Source organism: Corvus hawaiiensis, chromosome 11 (genome assembly GCF_020740725.1).
Source record: "Corvus hawaiiensis isolate bCorHaw1 chromosome 11, bCorHaw1.pri.cur, whole genome shotgun sequence".
NCBI classification, from domain to species: Eukaryota; Metazoa; Chordata; class Aves; order Passeriformes; family Corvidae; genus Corvus; species Corvus hawaiiensis.
In genome coordinates, this window is record NC_063223.1 from 20214094 (window position 1) to 20231354 (window position 17261).

A 17261-nucleotide genomic window follows, 5' to 3' on the forward strand; every position below is an offset into this window, starting at 1 on the left:
AGTCGGGGTGCAGGCACACCCTTTGATAAACGCTGCGGCGCCCAGACCGTACAAAACAGGGGTTTATTTACAGGGTGGGGGTGCGGACCGCAGCAGCAGGGCTAAATGTAGCCGATAACGTCGTTGCAGATGATGGGCTGGCGGCTGCGGCTGTTCATCAGGGCGGTGAAGCGGTGGAAGTCCGTGGCCAGCTGGGCGATGTTGCTGTGGGACTGGTGGAAGCAGGCGCCCTTGGGCTGTCCCCCCAGCCCCAGCGGGCAGGAGAAACGCTTGGTGGCGTCGCGGCCCCCCGGCCGGGCACCGTCGGCCCCCCGGGGCCGGGCCATGTTGGCCAGCTTACGGCGTACGTTGCCCGAAAGGCTGAGCAGGAAGGCGGGGGGCTTGGCCAGCCGGCGGGAGGGCTCGGCGGGGGCTCGGCGACGCGGTTCAGCGCCCACCTCGGGCAGGTCCATCCAGTTCTCCACCAGGTCGGCGAAGCAGTTGTCGCCCAGCACCAGGGGCTGCCGGTTCCGGCTCTGCGACAGCAGTGCTACGGTCCAGTCCTGCGTGTCGGCGGGCTCCAGCGCCCGCCACTGCTCCAGGCAGGCGTCCGAGGTGGATTTGGGGCGGACACGGCGGGCGGGGGCGGGCGGTGGGGCGGCGGGGCCGGCGGAGAGCCGGTGTGCCCGCTGGCAGGGCAGCAGATGCCGGCGGCGCACGGGCACCTCCTCTTCCCTCCACGTGCCCCCCGAGGCCTCCGAGTACCCCGAGTCGAACTCCAGGCTGCGCTCGCTGGCCGGGGGGGAGCGAGCGGCCGGGCCCCCCCCCTCCTCCTCCTCGCCACCCGGATCCAGGCTGCAGGCCGAGTCCGCCGCCGAGCCGGGGCGCGGGGGACGGGGGGCTGGCCCCGGCGCCCTTCCCAGGTGGTGCGGTGCCTGCCGCATGCCGTGCATGTGCGCCCGCGGCGTCGGCCCTGCGTCCCGCCGGCACCACTGCAGGGAAAGGGCACATCAGCACGGTTGTCGCCACTGCCCCCAGTCAGCGCCGCGATCTCCCATCCCAACCCACCCCGGCACCCCGCGTCCCCCCCCCCCCCCCCCCGCCCCGGCTCGGGGGGGGCTTCGCTGGCGCAATGGGCGTGCAGCAGGGTGCGGAGAGCGGGGCGCAGGCCCCGGCTTGCCCGCAGCCCCGGGCCCCGCTTTCCTGCGGCTCCTGCGCGGAGCCGGCCGGCGTGCAGCGGCTTGTCGGGTGAGCAAGCAGGCACTCAGCCCCGGCCGTGCCTGCGGGAAATGACAGAGGGCCACGGCACGTAGGAGCGGGCGCCCCACTGCCCCCCCGACAGCCCCTCGAGTGCCCCCGTCTCTGTGGGGAGGCAACCGGGACACCCCTCCAGCAGAGTCCCACTCGGTGGCACGGAGCCAGCGGCAGCCCCAGGGCACCCGCGGGTGCTGGGGTGGGGCTCTCCCCCCGTGCGCTGGCAGGGCCACCCACCCACCCTGTGCCCTCCAGCTGGGGACACCCCAGGTGACGTCAGGGTGCAGCCAGGCCTGCGCCCAAGGCCCGAGCCCCCCCAAACGGCGGGGAATACAGGGGACCAAGGCAGCCAGGGCTGAACGGAGCACGGCCGGGCAGGCGCTGGAAAGGACTCCTGGCTCCCGCAGCCGGGCCGGGCCGCTCCTCGCTCTTGAATTCCTATTGTCTGAACCCAAAAGCAGGGTGTTACGTCCGCTTTCCTTTCTGCGCTGGAGTCGCGGGAAGCTGAGTGTGCAGAAGGGGTTGCTTCCAGGACCGATAATTCTGTCCCCTCTGGCTGGCCCTGACAGAGCTGCTGGCAGGACTGTCCTTGTTGCTCTCCACGTCCCCGTCCCGATCCCTGTCCCCCTCCCCGCTGGCTGCCAGCCCTGGTGGCAGCGTGCCACCACTCCGAGCCGCCCAGTCCCGCCGCTGGCCGGGAACACTGGGGCAGCCGGTTGTGAGGTACTGGGTAAGCATGTGGCAGCCCCAGGAGAGCCGAAGGGCCACCCTGTCACCGCCGTCCCTCGGGGCAGCCCAGGTGGGTGGCAGCTCCAGGGGGACGGTGCCGCTGGCATCTTGACAGCTGGACACTGTGGCCGCTGGCCACCCGTGCCCCCACACCGCCAGTGTCCCACCGGACGCCAACGTCCCCTGCGCCGCCTTTGGCCTCGCCTGTAATGTCACGGCCCTGGTATCATCGACAGCGCCCGGACGTCACTGGCATCAGGGGGCGGTGGGGCGCGGGCACGGTGGTCCCGTCCCGTCCCGTTCCCTCCCGGTGCCCGCGGCGGCACTCACCCGGTCGGCGCCGAGCTCGTCCGGGCGGGCGTTGTGCATGCCCGGTCCTGCTCCCCCGGCGCTGCTCCCGGCCCCGCTCCTAGTGCCGCCGGTGCCGGAGCAGCAGCAGCAGCAGCAGCGGACGGAGCACCCGGCTGTGCCCGCCGCCTCCCGGCGCTGCCCGGCGGCCCCGCCCCGCCCCGCCCCGCCCCGGCCAATGGGGCCGCCGTAACGTGAGCCCGGCCCGCACCGGCACCGGCACCGCCGCCCCGGGGCCCCGCCCCGCCCACGGACCCCTCCCCGCCGCCCCGGGGCCCCGCGCCGGGCACCACCCGGGCACCGCCGGGCCAGGCGGGATCTGTGTCCCAGCCGGCAGCACCTCGGGTACCGGGGGTCCCGGAGCCCGGTATGCCCCGGCGGGAAGGAGGGCAGCCCCGGTACAGGGCCCCGGCGGAGGCACCCACCGCTGGCACCCCCCGCCACCGGGCTGCCAGAGCCGGGCTGGGCGCTGGAGGAGGGAAGGGAAGAGTGACCCTGGCCGCAGCGCCCGTAATTGGGAACTAATAGCGCTTAATGGGGATCCTGGGAGAAGCGGCATTGGTTTGCAAATGAACGAGAACACGGCCAAAAATTACCTCCCAGCTAATTTTCCCGGTTCCGAGCGTGCCGCGTGGTGAAGCAGCGTGGGATGGCAGCCAAACCCCACGGAGCTGCGAGTGGCGAGGGGCTGGAAGCGGCGGCGTGCAGAGCTGGGGGCACTGGAGCCGTGCCCTGTCCCTTCCGTGGCCGGGCGGTCCACCACGGGTGTGGATGGACGGCGTGACGCCGGGCCGGGGTGGTGCCGAGCACCCCTGGCAACCGGCTTCAGCTTGTCCCAAACACCCAGCGAGCCATGGGCATGCACGGACACCTCACCTTCCTCCTCCTCAGCCTCTGTGTCCCAGGTAGGTGCTTCAAGGTCACAATGTTGGAGGCGCTCTTTGCCAGATCCTTGGTGGATGACTGAGAGGAAGGCGACAGAGGAGAGGCTCTCCTCGGTTTCTCCCACATGCCTGGGGCTGACCCCAGGATGGGCAGAGGGATTGGCAGCTGCCTGGCTGGGTTGAGGCAAGGAGGGGGCATCACTGGAGCATCCTCAGGGCATTACCAGGGTGTCCTCAGAGTGTCCTCAGCATTGCCGGGGTGTTACTGGGGCATCTTAAGGGCATCACTGTGGCATTTCCAGACACCACTGGGGTTTCATCAGAGCATCACAGTGGGAATTCTGGAGCCTCCCCACGGCATTGCTGGGGCACACCTGGCAGGCTGGGGTGACACTGTCCTCTTTGCAGGGACTTTCGTCAGAGCAACAGGTAAGAGTGGGTTGCCCTGGACCCAGCTGTGCCTTGCAGGGAGACGTGTGCCTGCACTGGTGCTTAGGTGCAGCAGCAGAGCTCCATAAGCACAACTGGATGAGCCATCAGTGGTCCCTGGGGTCTCCCACCAGTCCTGCCTGACTTGCCACGTGTGGTGGCCCTGAGTGAGGACACAGTACCAGGCACCCGCGTGGCTGAGGTGACCGTGTCCTGCAGCAACTCAAGCAGCAGCCCCAATGTCACTCTGGATACCATTGAGCCTGACCACCCCTTCAACTCCATCGCCATCAGCTCTGACCCCACAGATGCCACCACGTTCCGGGCAGAGGTGCGGCTGGGGAACAGGGAGTGGGGCAGGAGCTGGCAGGCGCCCTGCTGAGTTACGTGTCCCCACGGCAGGTGACACTGCGTGCTGGTGCGGAGCTCGATGCCCGTCAGGTGAACCAGTACACGCTGATCCTGAGGGCTGCTTGTCCCGGTGAGGATGAGGTGGAAGGGCGGCTCTTTGTCCGGGTGACAACGGGGCAGGTGCTGCGGTGTGACACCCCCTTTGCCAGTGCAGGTAGGAAACAGGGGCACAGGGCAGTGGGGGCTGTGGGTGCCAGCCAGTACCAAGCTCCCACAGCCGTGCTGTGCTCCAGAGGGTGATGTGGTGGAGGTGCTGGCCGACGTGGCACCCCGGACACCCCTGTATGCAGTGCTGCGGCAGCCGCTTGGCGGGCTGACGGTGAGTGGCAGTTCCCTGGGGGCCCAAACCCCCATAGAAGGGAGCAGCCTTGGAGACAGCAGAACCCCGGGTGTGGAGGAGTGGAACAGGGGTTCTCATCACCCTCCTTTCTGCAGTTCAGGCTCCGAAACCACAACACACCACTCACACTCACCCGCCGGGGCCTGGTGCTGGCTCCTGACAATGGTTTTGACCCCAACAAGGACAACCAGGTGGGCACCAGCAGCCTCAGGTTGGTCACAGACACGTCTTAGTCTGCTGGGGCTTAGCCTCACGCTGGCATTGCCCGCAGCTCTCCACATCCTGCTCTTCTCATTAGGCTCCTGTCTCCCCTTGAACCCAGGATGGCCCCAGCCCTGTCCCCATCCCCTTCTGCATCTCAGGTTCTGGCCCTGTCCTCATCCCTGTCTGTATGCCTGCCCATTCTAGTCTCCAGCTCATACTCGTCTCCATCTCTACCCCTCTTTCCACCTCTGTTCCTGCTCCAAGCCCCATTCTCATCTCTTGCCCCCTCTCCTTCTTTGTCTCTGTCCCTGTTTCTGTTCCCATCTCTTTGCTATTCCTGTCCCTGTCCCTATTACTATCCTCATCCCTATCCCTGTCCCCATCCCCGTCATTGGTGCCACTCGGGGCTGTCCCACAGCTGCCCCGGTGCTGCCCCACAGACGTTCAGGTTGGAGATTGAGGTGATGGATCGTCACGGGCACAACTGCAGTGGGGCTGTAAGGGTGGAGGTGCTGCCATCGCGCCGTCCCCGCGTCACCTTCCTGTGAGTGGGGTTGGGACAGGAAAGGGGGTGCTGGTGGCATCAGACGGTGCCACATTGCCCACCTCGCCTGCAGCAAGCCGCACTGGGCTGTGACGGTGACAGAAGGCATTGGCCCCTGGGAGGTGGTCACACGGGTCTATGCCAGAGGTGACAATGTCCGCTATGCCATCCTCGCTCCTGTGGCACCCGCGCTCTTCACCATTGACGAGGGTGAGCAGGGCAGCAGGAGTCCCCAGGGATGCCCTGTCCCTATCCCTGTGCCCAGTGCGAGGCCGTGGCTCCTCCTGCAGTGACAGGTGAGATCCGCAGCACCCGCCGGCTGGAGGTGATCCGTGCCCACCTCCTCATCCGGGCTTACAGTGCGTTGCATCCCGACGACCACGCCACCGCCAAGGTCAACATCACTGTGCAGGGGACAGACCGCCAGGCACCAAGATGTGTCCCAGCCATCTTTGTGTATGGTTCAGAGGGGAGTGGGGGGTGTGGGACTCTCTGCTGCACCCAGGACATGGGACAGAGGCTGAGCTGCTGGCTGCCCTGCCACAGGTCCCAGGTGCTCGAAACGGTGTCCCCTGGCACCACCTTGGTGACACTGAGGTGCACCGACTCCACCAGCACTGATGAGTGTCTGCACTATGCTCTTGAGGGGCCTCCCTCCTCCCACTCCCACTTCTGCATGGAGGGGCCACGGCTGAAGGTGAGCAGGGTCATGGTCAGTGCCCAGGTGGACAGCAAGCCTAGACCCCGGGAGCCCGGTGGGACAAGTGGGACCCTGTGACATGTGCTGTCATGCCAGATTCTGGGCCAGGGCTCCTCAGGGCTCCCTGCTCCCCAAGGCCTGCTTGTTCTCCTCACTTGCTCCCTCCTTCTCCCCTGTCATCACAGCTTTGTGGGACACCCTGGCTTTGCGGGATGCTCTAGCCTTGCAGGGTATCTCAGCTTTGCAGGGCATCTCGGCTCTGTCTGACACTTCCCTCCTGGCTTGGCAGGTCAACGCCACACTGGACTATGATTCGGAGGCCATGGCTGCTCTGGGCTTCCAGTTCACGGCCACCATTGTGGTGACAGTGGGAGGGCAGCCCCTACAGAGCAGTGAGTGCCCATGTCCCTAGGGTGGGAAAAGACCTTTCCCAATCCCAAACCAGCAGATCACAGAGGAAACATTCCTTTCCTGCTGCCCCAGAGATGCCCACCCCAGGGCTGGTGCCTCTGTCCCCATGTCACACAGCCTGGCACAGGCTGTGGGGTGGTGCCAGCATGGCTGAGCTGCCGTGTGCCACACAGCCCGTGTGCCTGTGCTTGTGACGGTGACACCTGTCAACGAATTCAGACCGGCGTGCCCCAGCAGTGCCACCTTCACTGTGCCAGAGACGGCAGCTTTCGGCAGCGTCGTGGGGCGTGTGGCTGGCACTGACCGCGACTACCCACCGGACAGCCTTGAGTACAGTGTGGAGGGGGGGTCTGGGCCTGCACAGCCCTTCTCCATTGACAGGCGCACTGGTGAGCACCCAGCCCCTTTCCCAGCCCCCGCCACACCCCATGGCACCTACCGGTTCCCAGCAGCTCACACCACTCCACAGGTGAGATCCGCGTGGTGGGACCCCTGGACTCCCAGCAGCAGAAGAGCTACAGGCTGGTGGTGCAGCTGACGGACACCCACAATGACCTGGACCTAAGGAAGAGGCAGAGCCGCCTGTGTGATGTGTCTGTGCGCCTGCAGGTGTGAGGGCAGCCCGTTGGGTGAGCTGTGGTGGGTGTGAGCACTGTGGGTGCCCTATCACTTCCCCCTGCTCCTGGCAGGCTGTTCCGGACCAGCTGCCGGTGTGCATCCCTGAGGTGCAGGAGCTGCGGATCACGGCTGGGTCCCCGGGCAGCCACCAGCCTGTCACCCGCCTGGTGTGCCACAGCAGCCCCGACAGTGTCGTGCTGACATACACCATTGTTGGAGGTGAGGAATGGCCAAGCCACGGCACAAACTAGCCCTCGGCCATGGTGTGACACTGAGCAGACCCTCTCATCCAGGCAATGAGGATGGGCGCTTTCGGCTGGAAGGGAACACCCTTGTCTACCTCCCCAATGACCAAGCCAGGCCCCGCACCTTTGTCCTACTGGTGGAGGTGTGGGGCGGCTCTGGTGCCCGCCGCCGCAGCAGCGTGGTGGCACTGGTGGTGCACGTCACCCCCTGGAGCACCCCAGTGCCACCCAGCACCACCACCCAGCACACGGTGAGCAGAGCACACTGACCAGGTGGTGCTCCAAGGTCCATTGAACCTCCCATGTCCCCTCACCCCGGTGCCTCCACAGACGCTGCCGAAGGAGCCGCTGGTTGTCACGCAGACAGAGGCAGTGTGGCACCCGCCGGCCTGGTTTGTGGCCGTGCTGACCATCTCTGGTGCCCTGCTGCTGGCCACCCTGGGCTGCATGGTGCAGAACCTGCTGTGCGGGTGAGCCCCAGCCCACCCCACGGCATGGCACAGTGAGCAAGACTAGGGGTTCACGGCTGCCTTCTGCTCCTCCCACAGCAACCGGGCCCCTGGCAAGCTGTTCCTGGGCAAGAGGTGAGTGCTATATGGCCAGAGCAGTCATATGGGCAGTTGTATTGTCCTTGCAGGTAGCCAGGAAGACACAGCACATAGGGATGTTTAATATACCCTGCATTTGGCCATGGCTTGCTGTGTCAGGGAGCCGTCTCTGCCCAGGGCAAGGGTGCAGCCCTGATGGGAACTATGGGAGCAGAGAGAGCAATTTGGCCAGTAGACAGTGATGTCGATGGCCAGGCTGGGGCACAAACTCTGCAGTGGACAGGGTGGGGTGGCACAGTGCTGGTGCCAATGCCTGCTGCAAGGCTGGGTCCTGGCACCAGGGCTGAGGTAACTGCAGCTCACCAGGGGAGCCTCTGTTTGGCAGGGGTGAGCCCCATTTGTCAGGGAAAGCTCACAGGGAGAAGGTGACCAGGCTGCACAAGCCCCTGGAGAATCACTGATGGTGACAGGTGACAGAGGAGAGAGCCTGAAGAGATGCTAGGCCAGCCTGTGCCAAGTGTCTGCACAGCAAGGAGGAGACATGCAAGCCCACGGGCAGGATAACAGCCACCCCCGGTGGCATAACTGCCCCGAGGTGATGCATAGCTGGATCCAGGTTCACTGGTGAGGCTGGGGACACAGTACTTGGTGGCACTGGGGCCATAGTGACCATGCAAGGGAGAAGAATCGGGCTCAGCCCCTTTGGGTGGTCCTGGCAGCTCCCCCAGCACAGCATCCTCTGAGCACAAGAGTGATGTGTGCCAGCACATGGGGAAACAAGCAGATGTGGTGGCAGGCCTGCTTGGTGCTCTCAGGCACTTGGGGGAGCACGGCCCTGCCACAATCCCCGTCTTTGCCAGGGGACAGTCAGGTAGGGTTGATGGGCTCGACTGGGTGCAGCTGGCAGGGAAAAGCCTGGCTGGCAACTTGTTCCCAGCAGCATCTCTCAGGGTTGAGGCTGGGGGCCCATCACTGACAGTGCCCTCCCCTTGCTCTCTTCCTTCTGCAGCTCCTGGGATGTGGTGGAGCACACCAGGGGCAAGGAGGAACAGGGACACCCACATGCCAGCAGCCCAGTAAGTGGTGGCAGCGATGCTGGGTGCCCTGCCAGGGAGGCAGGAAGAACCCTGTGGCCCTCAGCAGCCACTCCTGTCTCTCCTCCACACAGGGACAGTTCGATGGCCGTGCTCAGGACCCACGTGAGTGCCCTGTCTCACAGCCCCAAGAGCAGCCTCGGGTTGTGTTCCCCAGGGCAGAGGGGTCTGGGGACAGGAGAGATGGGGACCAGGCCCGCGAGGCAGTGACTGACTGCTGCCTCCATCTCAGGCACCGGCAGGGATTATCTCTTCAACAGCGTCACTGGGGCTCGGCGCTGGATCTGAAGGGCTTGACAAGGGCTCCTTGTGACCCACAGCTCCATGTGGGCAGTGCTGGGTAGAGCACTGGGTTCTGGCAGACACCTGGTGTGACCCCCAAGGAGGAGACCCGTCCTTTGTGGCCAAACCAGCTGCACATGGGGTGCAGCCAGACCCTGAGCCACCTCAGACCTAATAAATGGTGTCAGAGATTGCACATGCTGCTGTGATTGCCTTAGGGAGTCCCGTTGCCGGGCAGTGACACTGGTGGCTGTCTTGCTGTGGTGGTCATTAGCACTGTCTCGTCAGCGATGTGAGTGGCATGACCCAGGACAAGGGTGGCAGCAGGCTCGGCACTGCAAAAAATATTACGAGAGCTTTGGCCAGGTCTGCTTCAGTGACAGAAGCATCTCTGTAGCCTCTGGATGTGACCCAGCCGGGGCAGTCCTCCACAGGAAGGTTATCTGGTTCAAGAAAACTCAGCCACGGGTAATTTTGAGAAACTTTTGCCTCGAGTCCCATACCCCCCTCAAGCTCTGCTTTGTTCCAGCGCTCGCAGGCGCAGACGGGTGGGATGAGCAGCTGGTCGGCGGAGTGGATGGGTTGATAATTGGGAGGAAAAGTGAATTAGCGGGGGTGCAGGTGAGCGGGACGCCGCAGGAGGAGCTGGGAGCAGCGGGAAGCTTTGAAGGCGTCAGTCAGCGAGAGGTGGGAAACCGGTTATTTGAATTTCAAAGGATCGCGCCGCGGGACGCCTCCCTGGCAGCTCCCGGGGAAATGAAGCGCTGTCGGGATAAGAGGGAAGAGACTAATTTGGGGAGTAGGTGACTAAGGGGAAGGAGGGGGGACAGGAGCCAGCCGTGAAATTTCACAGTGAAAGGGGTCACCTGTGTGACTCTGCCTGAGGGTCCCTTTTGCCCCGAACCCTTTTCCCTGACCGTTCGGGAATTGAACCCTTTACTGTACCGGAATGGTGCGTGAGCTCGTCCCACTGGCGGCACCCCGCTCGGAGCGGCGGCCGTGGGGGGACGCGGAGCGGCCCCGGGAGCTCGGGGCGGGGAGCTCTGAGCGTGTCCGCGGACCGCGGGACGGCTGGGTGTGGGTTTGTATCGGGCAGCACGGAGTGCAGACCGGCCGGGGGTGGGTTCGGAGCGGGGAGCGCGGAGCTGCCGGGGGCGGGCTCGGAGCGGGGATGGCGCTCGGGGCGGGGATGGCGGCTCGGAGCGCGGAGCTGCCGGGGGCGGGCTCGGAGCGGGGATGGCGGCTCGGAGCGGGGATGGCGGCTCGGAGCGCGGAGCTGCCGGGGGCGGGCTCGGACCGGGGATGGCGGCTCGGAGCGGGGATGGCGCTCGGAGCGCGGAGCTGCCGGGAGCGGGCTCGGACCGGGGATGGCGCTCGGAGCGCGGAGCTGCCGGGGGCGGGCTCGGAGCGCGGAGCCGCGGGCCGCGCCCATTGGCGGAGCCCCCCCCCCTTCCCCGCTGGCAGCCAATGAGACGGCGCTGCCCGTGAGGGGGCGCGTCATTGGCGGGCGTCACGTGTGCCTAACGTGCGCTGCCGTCCGCGCTCGGGAGCGGGCGGGGCGGCTCCTCTCTTGAGCGACGCTGAGTTTAACCTATCAGCGTCCCGAGAGGGCCCCCGCGGGGCGGGGCTCGCGTGTGGATTGGCGCGGAGGGCGGCGGGGCGGGCTTTGGATGGCGCGGTTGCTATGACGGCCAGCGCCAAGCTCCGCCCGCTCGGGGGCCGCCATCTTGTTGTTGATTCGAGCGGCGGGGAGCGGCGGCGCTGGGGCTCCGCGTTCCGGTGTCCCGGCCGGGCAGGCAGCGCCGGCCCCGGTGAGCCGCGGCGGGCGGGGACTGGCCGGGCTGAGGGGCGAGGGGCTGATCCGAGCGCGCTGGCTTGAGGGGAGACCCGGGTGCGGCCCCGTGAACGGAGAGGGTATACACAGGCACGGCCCCGTGAGCAGCTGGGAAGAGCGGGCAGCGAGCACCGGGGTGGGCCTGGGCTGGAGGGGTCCGTTCGCGGCCCCGTGAGGAGGGGCTGGCGGGAGCCCGGCACGTCCCCGTGTGTGCGGCGGTGAGAGCCGGGCGCTTTCCCCTGCGGGGCACGGCCGGGGCGGGGTTCCCCGGGCTGGGCAGCGCGGTGCCGGGCCAGGGCAGTGCCCAGCGGACAGAGCGAGCGTCCCCTCCCTTTGTGCCCTTCGTTCCCTTCCACAGGAGCTGCGCGCAGGAAGGAGTTCGGAAACCGTGGCGGTAACATGAAACCAACATGGTGAGGAGGCTGGTGGGGCTGGGGGCCCGTTCGTGCTGCCCCCCGGCAGGGGAGGGGTGTGGGTGGTCCCGGAGCGCTGGCTGCCCCGGTGGGGACACCCGGCGTGCCTGGCAGTCCCCCGGGGCAGGTGTGCGCATGGGGCTGCAGAACTGGACCGGGACCAACCTTCCCCGGCATTTCCAAGGACGGGTTGAATTAGGGTAGGTGGTACTGACTCCTGATCGTTTTTGACCTACTCTGAATTTAAACTGGTCCTAGGGTCCAATTCCTTCATTTTTAAGCTCAGCATCAGCCCTTTTATTTTTTTTTTTTTTTTCTCCAAGCAATATACTTTGGTGTGTGCTGCCTTTCTCATTTCAACCTGTCTTGCTCTGTTTTTGCTCCATCTGCTTTTCGTCCCTCCAGGTTCACCTGGCTTAACTTGGTATTCAGAGCTTCCAGAGCTGGATTCCAAAATTGACCTTTGCTAAGGAAGCACTGAATGGTGCCAGAATGGTGTGGGCTTGGGTCTCTGTTCATTCTTAATGTAGTGTTTCTGTGATTGTTTGGGCTGTGTAAACATAGTTAGTAGCTTGTCTCACAAAGTAATATGCAGTAGTGTCTTGTAAAAGTCTCATTGTAGTGAATTGTCACCTGCAGCTGATAGGCTAACACTTGTGTGTGTGGTCAGGCTTCTGATGGAGAAAAATAATAATGCATATCCTTGCATATCACTGAACTAAGACTCTGATTTCCTTTTTTACAGAAGTTCTGTCAGGAGCTTCAAAGTGCTTCAGAATTAGATGTATCAGTTATTGCATGTTACCACTGTAACCCTAAACAGGTCTCTCCTAATCCCATGTACCAAATTCTTATTATTTAGATTGTGAAGTATTTTTCTGGGTTAGTTTAGCGCTGACCTAAGGTAAGTGCTTTGTTTTGGAGCTGGAAGGAAAGTGGTAGGTTGTGAAAAGATTTAGCTGTGAGCTCTGTAAAGCAAGATAACATTGGGTTGCTTTTTCAACTGCATCAAACTCTTGTCTTGTCAATGTTTTGAATTATCCTAATGCTGATTTTTGTTTTTCTTTTGTAGAGAGTGTTTCATACCCTTTCAGCTTTTTCAGCAGAACCATTTCCAGGTGCATGGATGTACAACCTGTGCCATCCTGGTTAGAGCCTGTTAGGCTGATCTGAAATGTCCTTTTTCATGGCATTGCCTTTACTTTAAGTCTAATAAGGACTTTTGGGAGAACAGGGGAAGTGATCCTTAGCTCCTGGAGGGGGAAGCTGATGCATTAACGTAGGAATCTCTGATTGAAAGAGTAGGATATGCTGGTAGGAGACTCTCCTGGACCCTCTGGTTTTTCATTAGGCACTTTGTGGCAGTTTTGCATGTTTCTTGCCTAGAAGAAGAGCAAGTGAGCATCATGATTATCTGTTGAGATGAAAAAGGGAACAGTTTTTAAGATCTCCTTCTGATCACCAGTTTCATGTTCCATGTGTGGTTTCACAGGTACTTCAGATCATGTAAGTATAGACTGCAACCCATAGGAGTTTCTTGCCTTTTTGCTGGTGCCTGTGCAGGTGAGAATCAGAGTTCCCTGACTTACAGACTGATCAAGCTGAAGACAAACTGTTTTTCTACCCAGCTTTGTGGGTGCTTAAATGATTTTACAGGTGCAAGGAAAATGGGGCTGGTGTAGGAATGGGATCTTATCCGAGCTCAGGGTAATCTGCAGTGTGACTGTGTAACAGTGCAACAATGTATTTTTACATTATCTATTTTCTTATATGTAAATACGATTTTAAACCACATTTTTACATATATTTAAAAATTAAATGAAACAGTAGTGCCCATGCTTCTCTCCTTCTGTGAATCATCGTGTGCCTCATCATCAGGTTGACAGCACTGGGCATGTCCTTCTTATAAAAATAATATAGAAAGAAAAATTAGATGTGCTTTGAGATCCCCTCTCTTGGCAGATTGTGGGCAGGTCAACTGACTTGGAAGTTACTCTGTGTTGCATTGCACGTAGTGAAAAGTCAAGGTTAGAGTAGCAAGCACTCAGAGGTCAAAAAAGTGCCCAAGGCTGGAGTAGTACCTGTGTCCTTAATCAGCTAACTGGCCTTTTAAACAAGCATTATGATTTCTTCTTAATCATACAGCTGCATGCTCTCCTCATCCCATCTGAGCTGCCTGGTTTGTTTCTTTCCTTTTCTCCCACACATATGGAGCTTATTCATTTTGGGTAAAATGATCAAACTCTGAAATGTGACCTTATTGAGCTTTACTGCTGCGAGATGAGGAGCCCTGTACAAGCTTGGGGCTATTTGTTGCCCATTTGCTTACAGGGCACAGTGTCTTTGGTCCAGTGGATCACCAAATGTTTGTAAAAAGGTTTGATCTCTTTTCACATTTCAGTTTTTAGTTGATTTCTCCATGCCTAAAGGTTTTTGTGGATCTGGTAAATTCTGCCTGGCACTCTGGGAGTGGGGTGGCACTGACTGTGCTTTCCATTGGGATAAGAAATGTAGGTGCTAAGTTTGAAGTTGGATATCCAGAACCTGTGCTCTAGAGGAGGTGCATTTCTTCCATCTGTGGTTGAAATGCAGACACCATGGAAAATCTGTCAGAGGCCTTGATTATTGCAGTGTAACCCAGGCATTTCACTGGCTGTCAGTAGATTCCCCCAATCTGTCCATCACAAATTAGCTTGTAACGTGTTGGAGATGTGAGCATCACAGTGGAGTGTTGATGCTGGGATTTGTAGTCTCAGAACTTAGCACTGACAAAAAGCTGCAGTCTAATTTATTTACGCTTGCATTTGACAGTGTCACATTGTCAGTTTTGGTGCTGGACAGGTTTTAGTGTTGAACTTGACTTGCAGAGTTTGTGTGTGGCTCTCTGCTTGCTTGTTTATATAATGTGACTTGCCTAGGAACAACTGCTTTTATTTCAGACCTCTCAGTCTTTGAGAGGGAATGTATCAAAAACAAGTCTAGTAAGCACAGAGGGTCCCTAGTGAGATTTGAAATGGGTGAGCTCGAGAAAAGGAGCAAAAGAAAAGAAAATGCGACAGAACCCTCTGCAACAGTCATGTCAAGTATTTGTGTTACGTGCTGTAAACTGAAGGAGCCCTTCAGCTATATGGAGCAGCAGCTAGCAGTTTCCCTCATTTCTATTCCTGATGTGACAGGAATGCAGAGCAGGATGCTGGCCAGTGTTTAGTATCAGGTTTGTTGCTGGTGTCCTAGGGGTGGTGGGGGGAGGAAGTGTGTGTGCATGGCTGCTTAGTTTCTGTTTTGCAGGCATCGCCTGTGCGCACTGTTGTGCCATTCTGATGTGGCAGCAGCTGTTATTTTTGGATTTCCCAGTGTGCTGTTCGGGTAGATGTGCTTCCTAATAGATGCAGTTCTCTTAATCAGTGTGTTGGGCTGCCTCTGCTTCCTATGTAGTCCATGCTGGTGTGAACCACTCTGCAGATGGTACTGAGGTGCAAATGCTTTGCCTTTGTTTATTTCCATAGGCTCCTCCATGTGCATTTTGGGTGGCGTGAACTGTGTGTAAAAGACAAGCTTCTTCAGCTTGCATTTATTTTGCATCACCCCTGTCAGTATGTGGTGTCATTAATGTTTGAACCCTTTCTTTGGGAGTAAAGGAATAAGCTTTGCTGTTAAAGGGTACCTCTCTATCTGTATAATGTGCCCACAATAGTTAAAATGGGTGCAGTTGTTTTGTTGAAAAACAACACAGACATAGCTGCCATAATTATATTAGTAGAAGATCTGTGTCAACCAAATCTGATAAAAGCAGTGAAGGAGGTTATGAGATGGATGTGCCTCTCCTGGTAGGACGTCACTACACGTGTTTGGGAGCTGCAGTAGATAAGCTGTCTCTGATTTAGCTTTTGTAGTTAGAAAGGTTATCTCCTTCACCAGCTGTCCTGCTGCTTTTGCCAACTGCTACCTCCCTTGTATTGGGGCCTACAGCCAGGCCTGTTCAGCTGCTACGGTTTAATATACTCTGCTTCAACCTTTCTTCCCTAATGGCCATCCCTGCCTGGTGAGGAACAGTCATGCATCCTGCTCTGCTCCACCCCTGGTTGGGAATTTTCAGCTGAGGGTGGCTGAGGCAACTGGGGACAGTGTGTCCCCTCAGCCCTGCTGGTGGGTTTGGTAAAGAGCATCTGTCAGAGCCCGCAGGAATGAGTGAGAGCATCTGCATCCTGAAAGGAACTTGCTGTGAATTCTAGTCCCAATCTCTAGGGGAGGCATGCTCTCAAACATTCCTAGTTGACAAGCAAGTAAAGATCTAAATAAAAGCTAATTTAGCTCTTGCTAACTCGTTTCCATACATCATCTTGCAGGCTGACTTGCTTCTGGGGTCCTGCTCCCTCGTGATTGTGAGAAGTTGGCTCCATACTCCAGTGACTGCTCAGCCAAAGGAGCTTGGGTGACATCTCTAAGGTAACTTTCTTCTGTTTTGCTCAGAATACATATGCAGCCACCTTAGAGATCGTGCAAAGAGAAATAAACACTTGCTTTTTACCTCTCCCTTTGTAATTTTACCCTTCAAGTAAGGATATATAGATACAGTTTGTGGGAGTTTTGCTCTTATCTTTGAAGGCTACTACAGGCACACCCAGGTAAGTGCACTAGCACAGAGTGAAAAATTCAGTTCTGTTCATTCACCAAATCAGTGTCAGTTCTTTGTAATAAGAGCTAAAATTCCAAGATCTGGAGGCTCACTCATGCTCTAGTAATTCTGGCCATTTAGGTGGCTGATGTTCAGCTGAATCACCTTATGATGATTTCAGAACTCTTATCATTGTCTCCTTTTTTCTTTTCTATTCTGAAGTTAGTTTGCTGAAAGTTGATAAGGCTGATCTGATAGTCTTTGTTTCAAAGAGGTTACTTTGTGCTGTCCTGAATTTGGAAGAAAGTCTATCATACCTGTTTTCCCCCAGTTCTTTATCAACAAAGATATGACTCAGTATACCTGTGGTATAAACAGACTCAGATGACCTCGTTTTCTTGAGACACGGTGTGTTTAAACAGTGGTTGTCACACAGTTCAGTTTTCTGGTGGGGAGGCCCCTGACCTGTGTGCCTAATGTTCTGTCTTAGTTTGAAATGCAGAAGGTAATGACCAGAGAAGCTGAGCTCCACAACTACCTTCCTGGGGTAGGGAGAGGAGACATGTGGTGCCTTCTCTTCAGGGCATGCTCCCGTGTCTGTCACTGCTACCTTAAGTTCTGCTCTAAAGCTAAACTACTGTATAGCTTATATATTCTGTTCTGACATTTTTCTTTTTTTCTCTCCCTGTAGTTCTATGCTGAGCTGCATTTTCCTCAACTTTTTAAACTTCCAGAGCGGGTTAATGCAAAATGTCACGTGATCTTTAATTCCAATTAACATTGTCCACTGTTGGTATCAAAGTATTGTCAAGCATTCCTGAAAGTGAGTTTAGAAATCTTAAAAGGGCACAAGAAGATAGGGCTGGCTGTTTGTTCTGTGTCCTTTGACAGTACTGTCTGAGCAGCTTAAGCACGTGTGGGGAGCAGTCATGATCTCATTACAGCTAACTATAGGCGATAAGCAGCTTTGAGCACCAAAATCAGTGCACTACGGAGTGCAGATGTCAGTGAGTTATTTAAAGCAGGAAGGATTTGGGAAAGAAGCCTGGGGGCTCCATAGTCCTGTGTCTTACTCAGTGTCTGAATCAAACCATCAAGTAACTGCCGTGAAATTGCTGGAGCTATTGCAGAAGATGAGATATGGTGCTCTTGCATTGCTTTGTTGGTTAAAAAAATGGTAAAGTCCTGGAGTTTTGGAAGACCCTCACAGTACTTGCTGCTTGGTGGAAGGTTTATTCCACTTTCCCAAGCTGTGGTCTTTGTATAAAGCTGTGTGACACATCTGAGGAATAGACCTGTTGGATTCACAGGGGTTGACTCTGATCTCACAAATATGGAAATAAAAAGAACTTCTAACTTCAGTCTTTTGAGTGTGTCCC

General features: G+C 58.4%; 3 protein-coding genes across 6 annotated transcripts in view; 2 read left to right on the plus strand and 1 right to left on the minus strand.

The window, feature by feature from the left end:
• Positions 1 to 44: 44 nt before the first annotated feature.
• INKA1 (inka box actin regulator 1) lies at positions 45 to 2450 on the minus strand. Its single transcript, XM_048315880.1, has 2 exons — positions 2293 to 2450; positions 45 to 971 (listed from the first exon to the last, which is right to left on the minus strand). Exons 1-2 carry the CDS (start codon positions 2329 to 2331, stop codon positions 102 to 104), a joined length of 909 nt encoding a protein of 302 aa, XP_048171837.1. The 5' UTR covers positions 2332 to 2450; the 3' UTR covers positions 45 to 101.
• Positions 2451 to 2591: 141 nt separating this feature from the next.
• Positions 2592 to 9208, plus strand: CDHR4 (cadherin related family member 4). 3 transcript variants are annotated; one of them, XM_048315876.1, is made up of 19 exons: positions 2592 to 3215; positions 3603 to 3623; positions 3758 to 3954; positions 4026 to 4188; positions 4268 to 4353; positions 4470 to 4565; positions 5019 to 5122; positions 5196 to 5332; positions 5413 to 5819; positions 6112 to 6214; positions 6407 to 6622; positions 6703 to 6842; positions 6923 to 7070; positions 7145 to 7347; positions 7427 to 7566; positions 7645 to 7680; positions 8654 to 8720; positions 8813 to 8843; positions 8971 to 9208. In XM_048315876.1, the coding sequence occupies exons 1-19, from the start codon at positions 3164 to 3166 to the stop codon at positions 9024 to 9026; spliced, it is 2403 nt and encodes an 800-aa protein (XP_048171833.1). In that variant the 5' UTR covers positions 2592 to 3163; the 3' UTR covers positions 9027 to 9208. The 3 variants fall into 3 exon arrangements, with proteins under 3 accessions (XP_048171833.1, XP_048171832.1, XP_048171831.1); XM_048315875.1 differs by having other exon boundaries at positions 5413 to 5578; positions 5669 to 5819; positions 8813 to 9208; XM_048315874.1 differs by having other exon boundaries at positions 8813 to 9208.
• Positions 9209 to 10723: 1515 nt separating this feature from the next.
• The window catches only part of IP6K1 (inositol hexakisphosphate kinase 1), a 37106-nt gene continuing 30568 nt past the window's right edge, over positions 10724 to 17261 (plus strand). The window contains exons 1-3 of one of the 2 annotated variants that reach the window (XM_048315328.1): positions 10724 to 10831; positions 11213 to 11267; positions 15614 to 15713. The gene's annotated coding sequence lies outside the window, so the exon portion shown is untranslated. The other variant, XM_048315329.1, reaches the window with a different exon arrangement.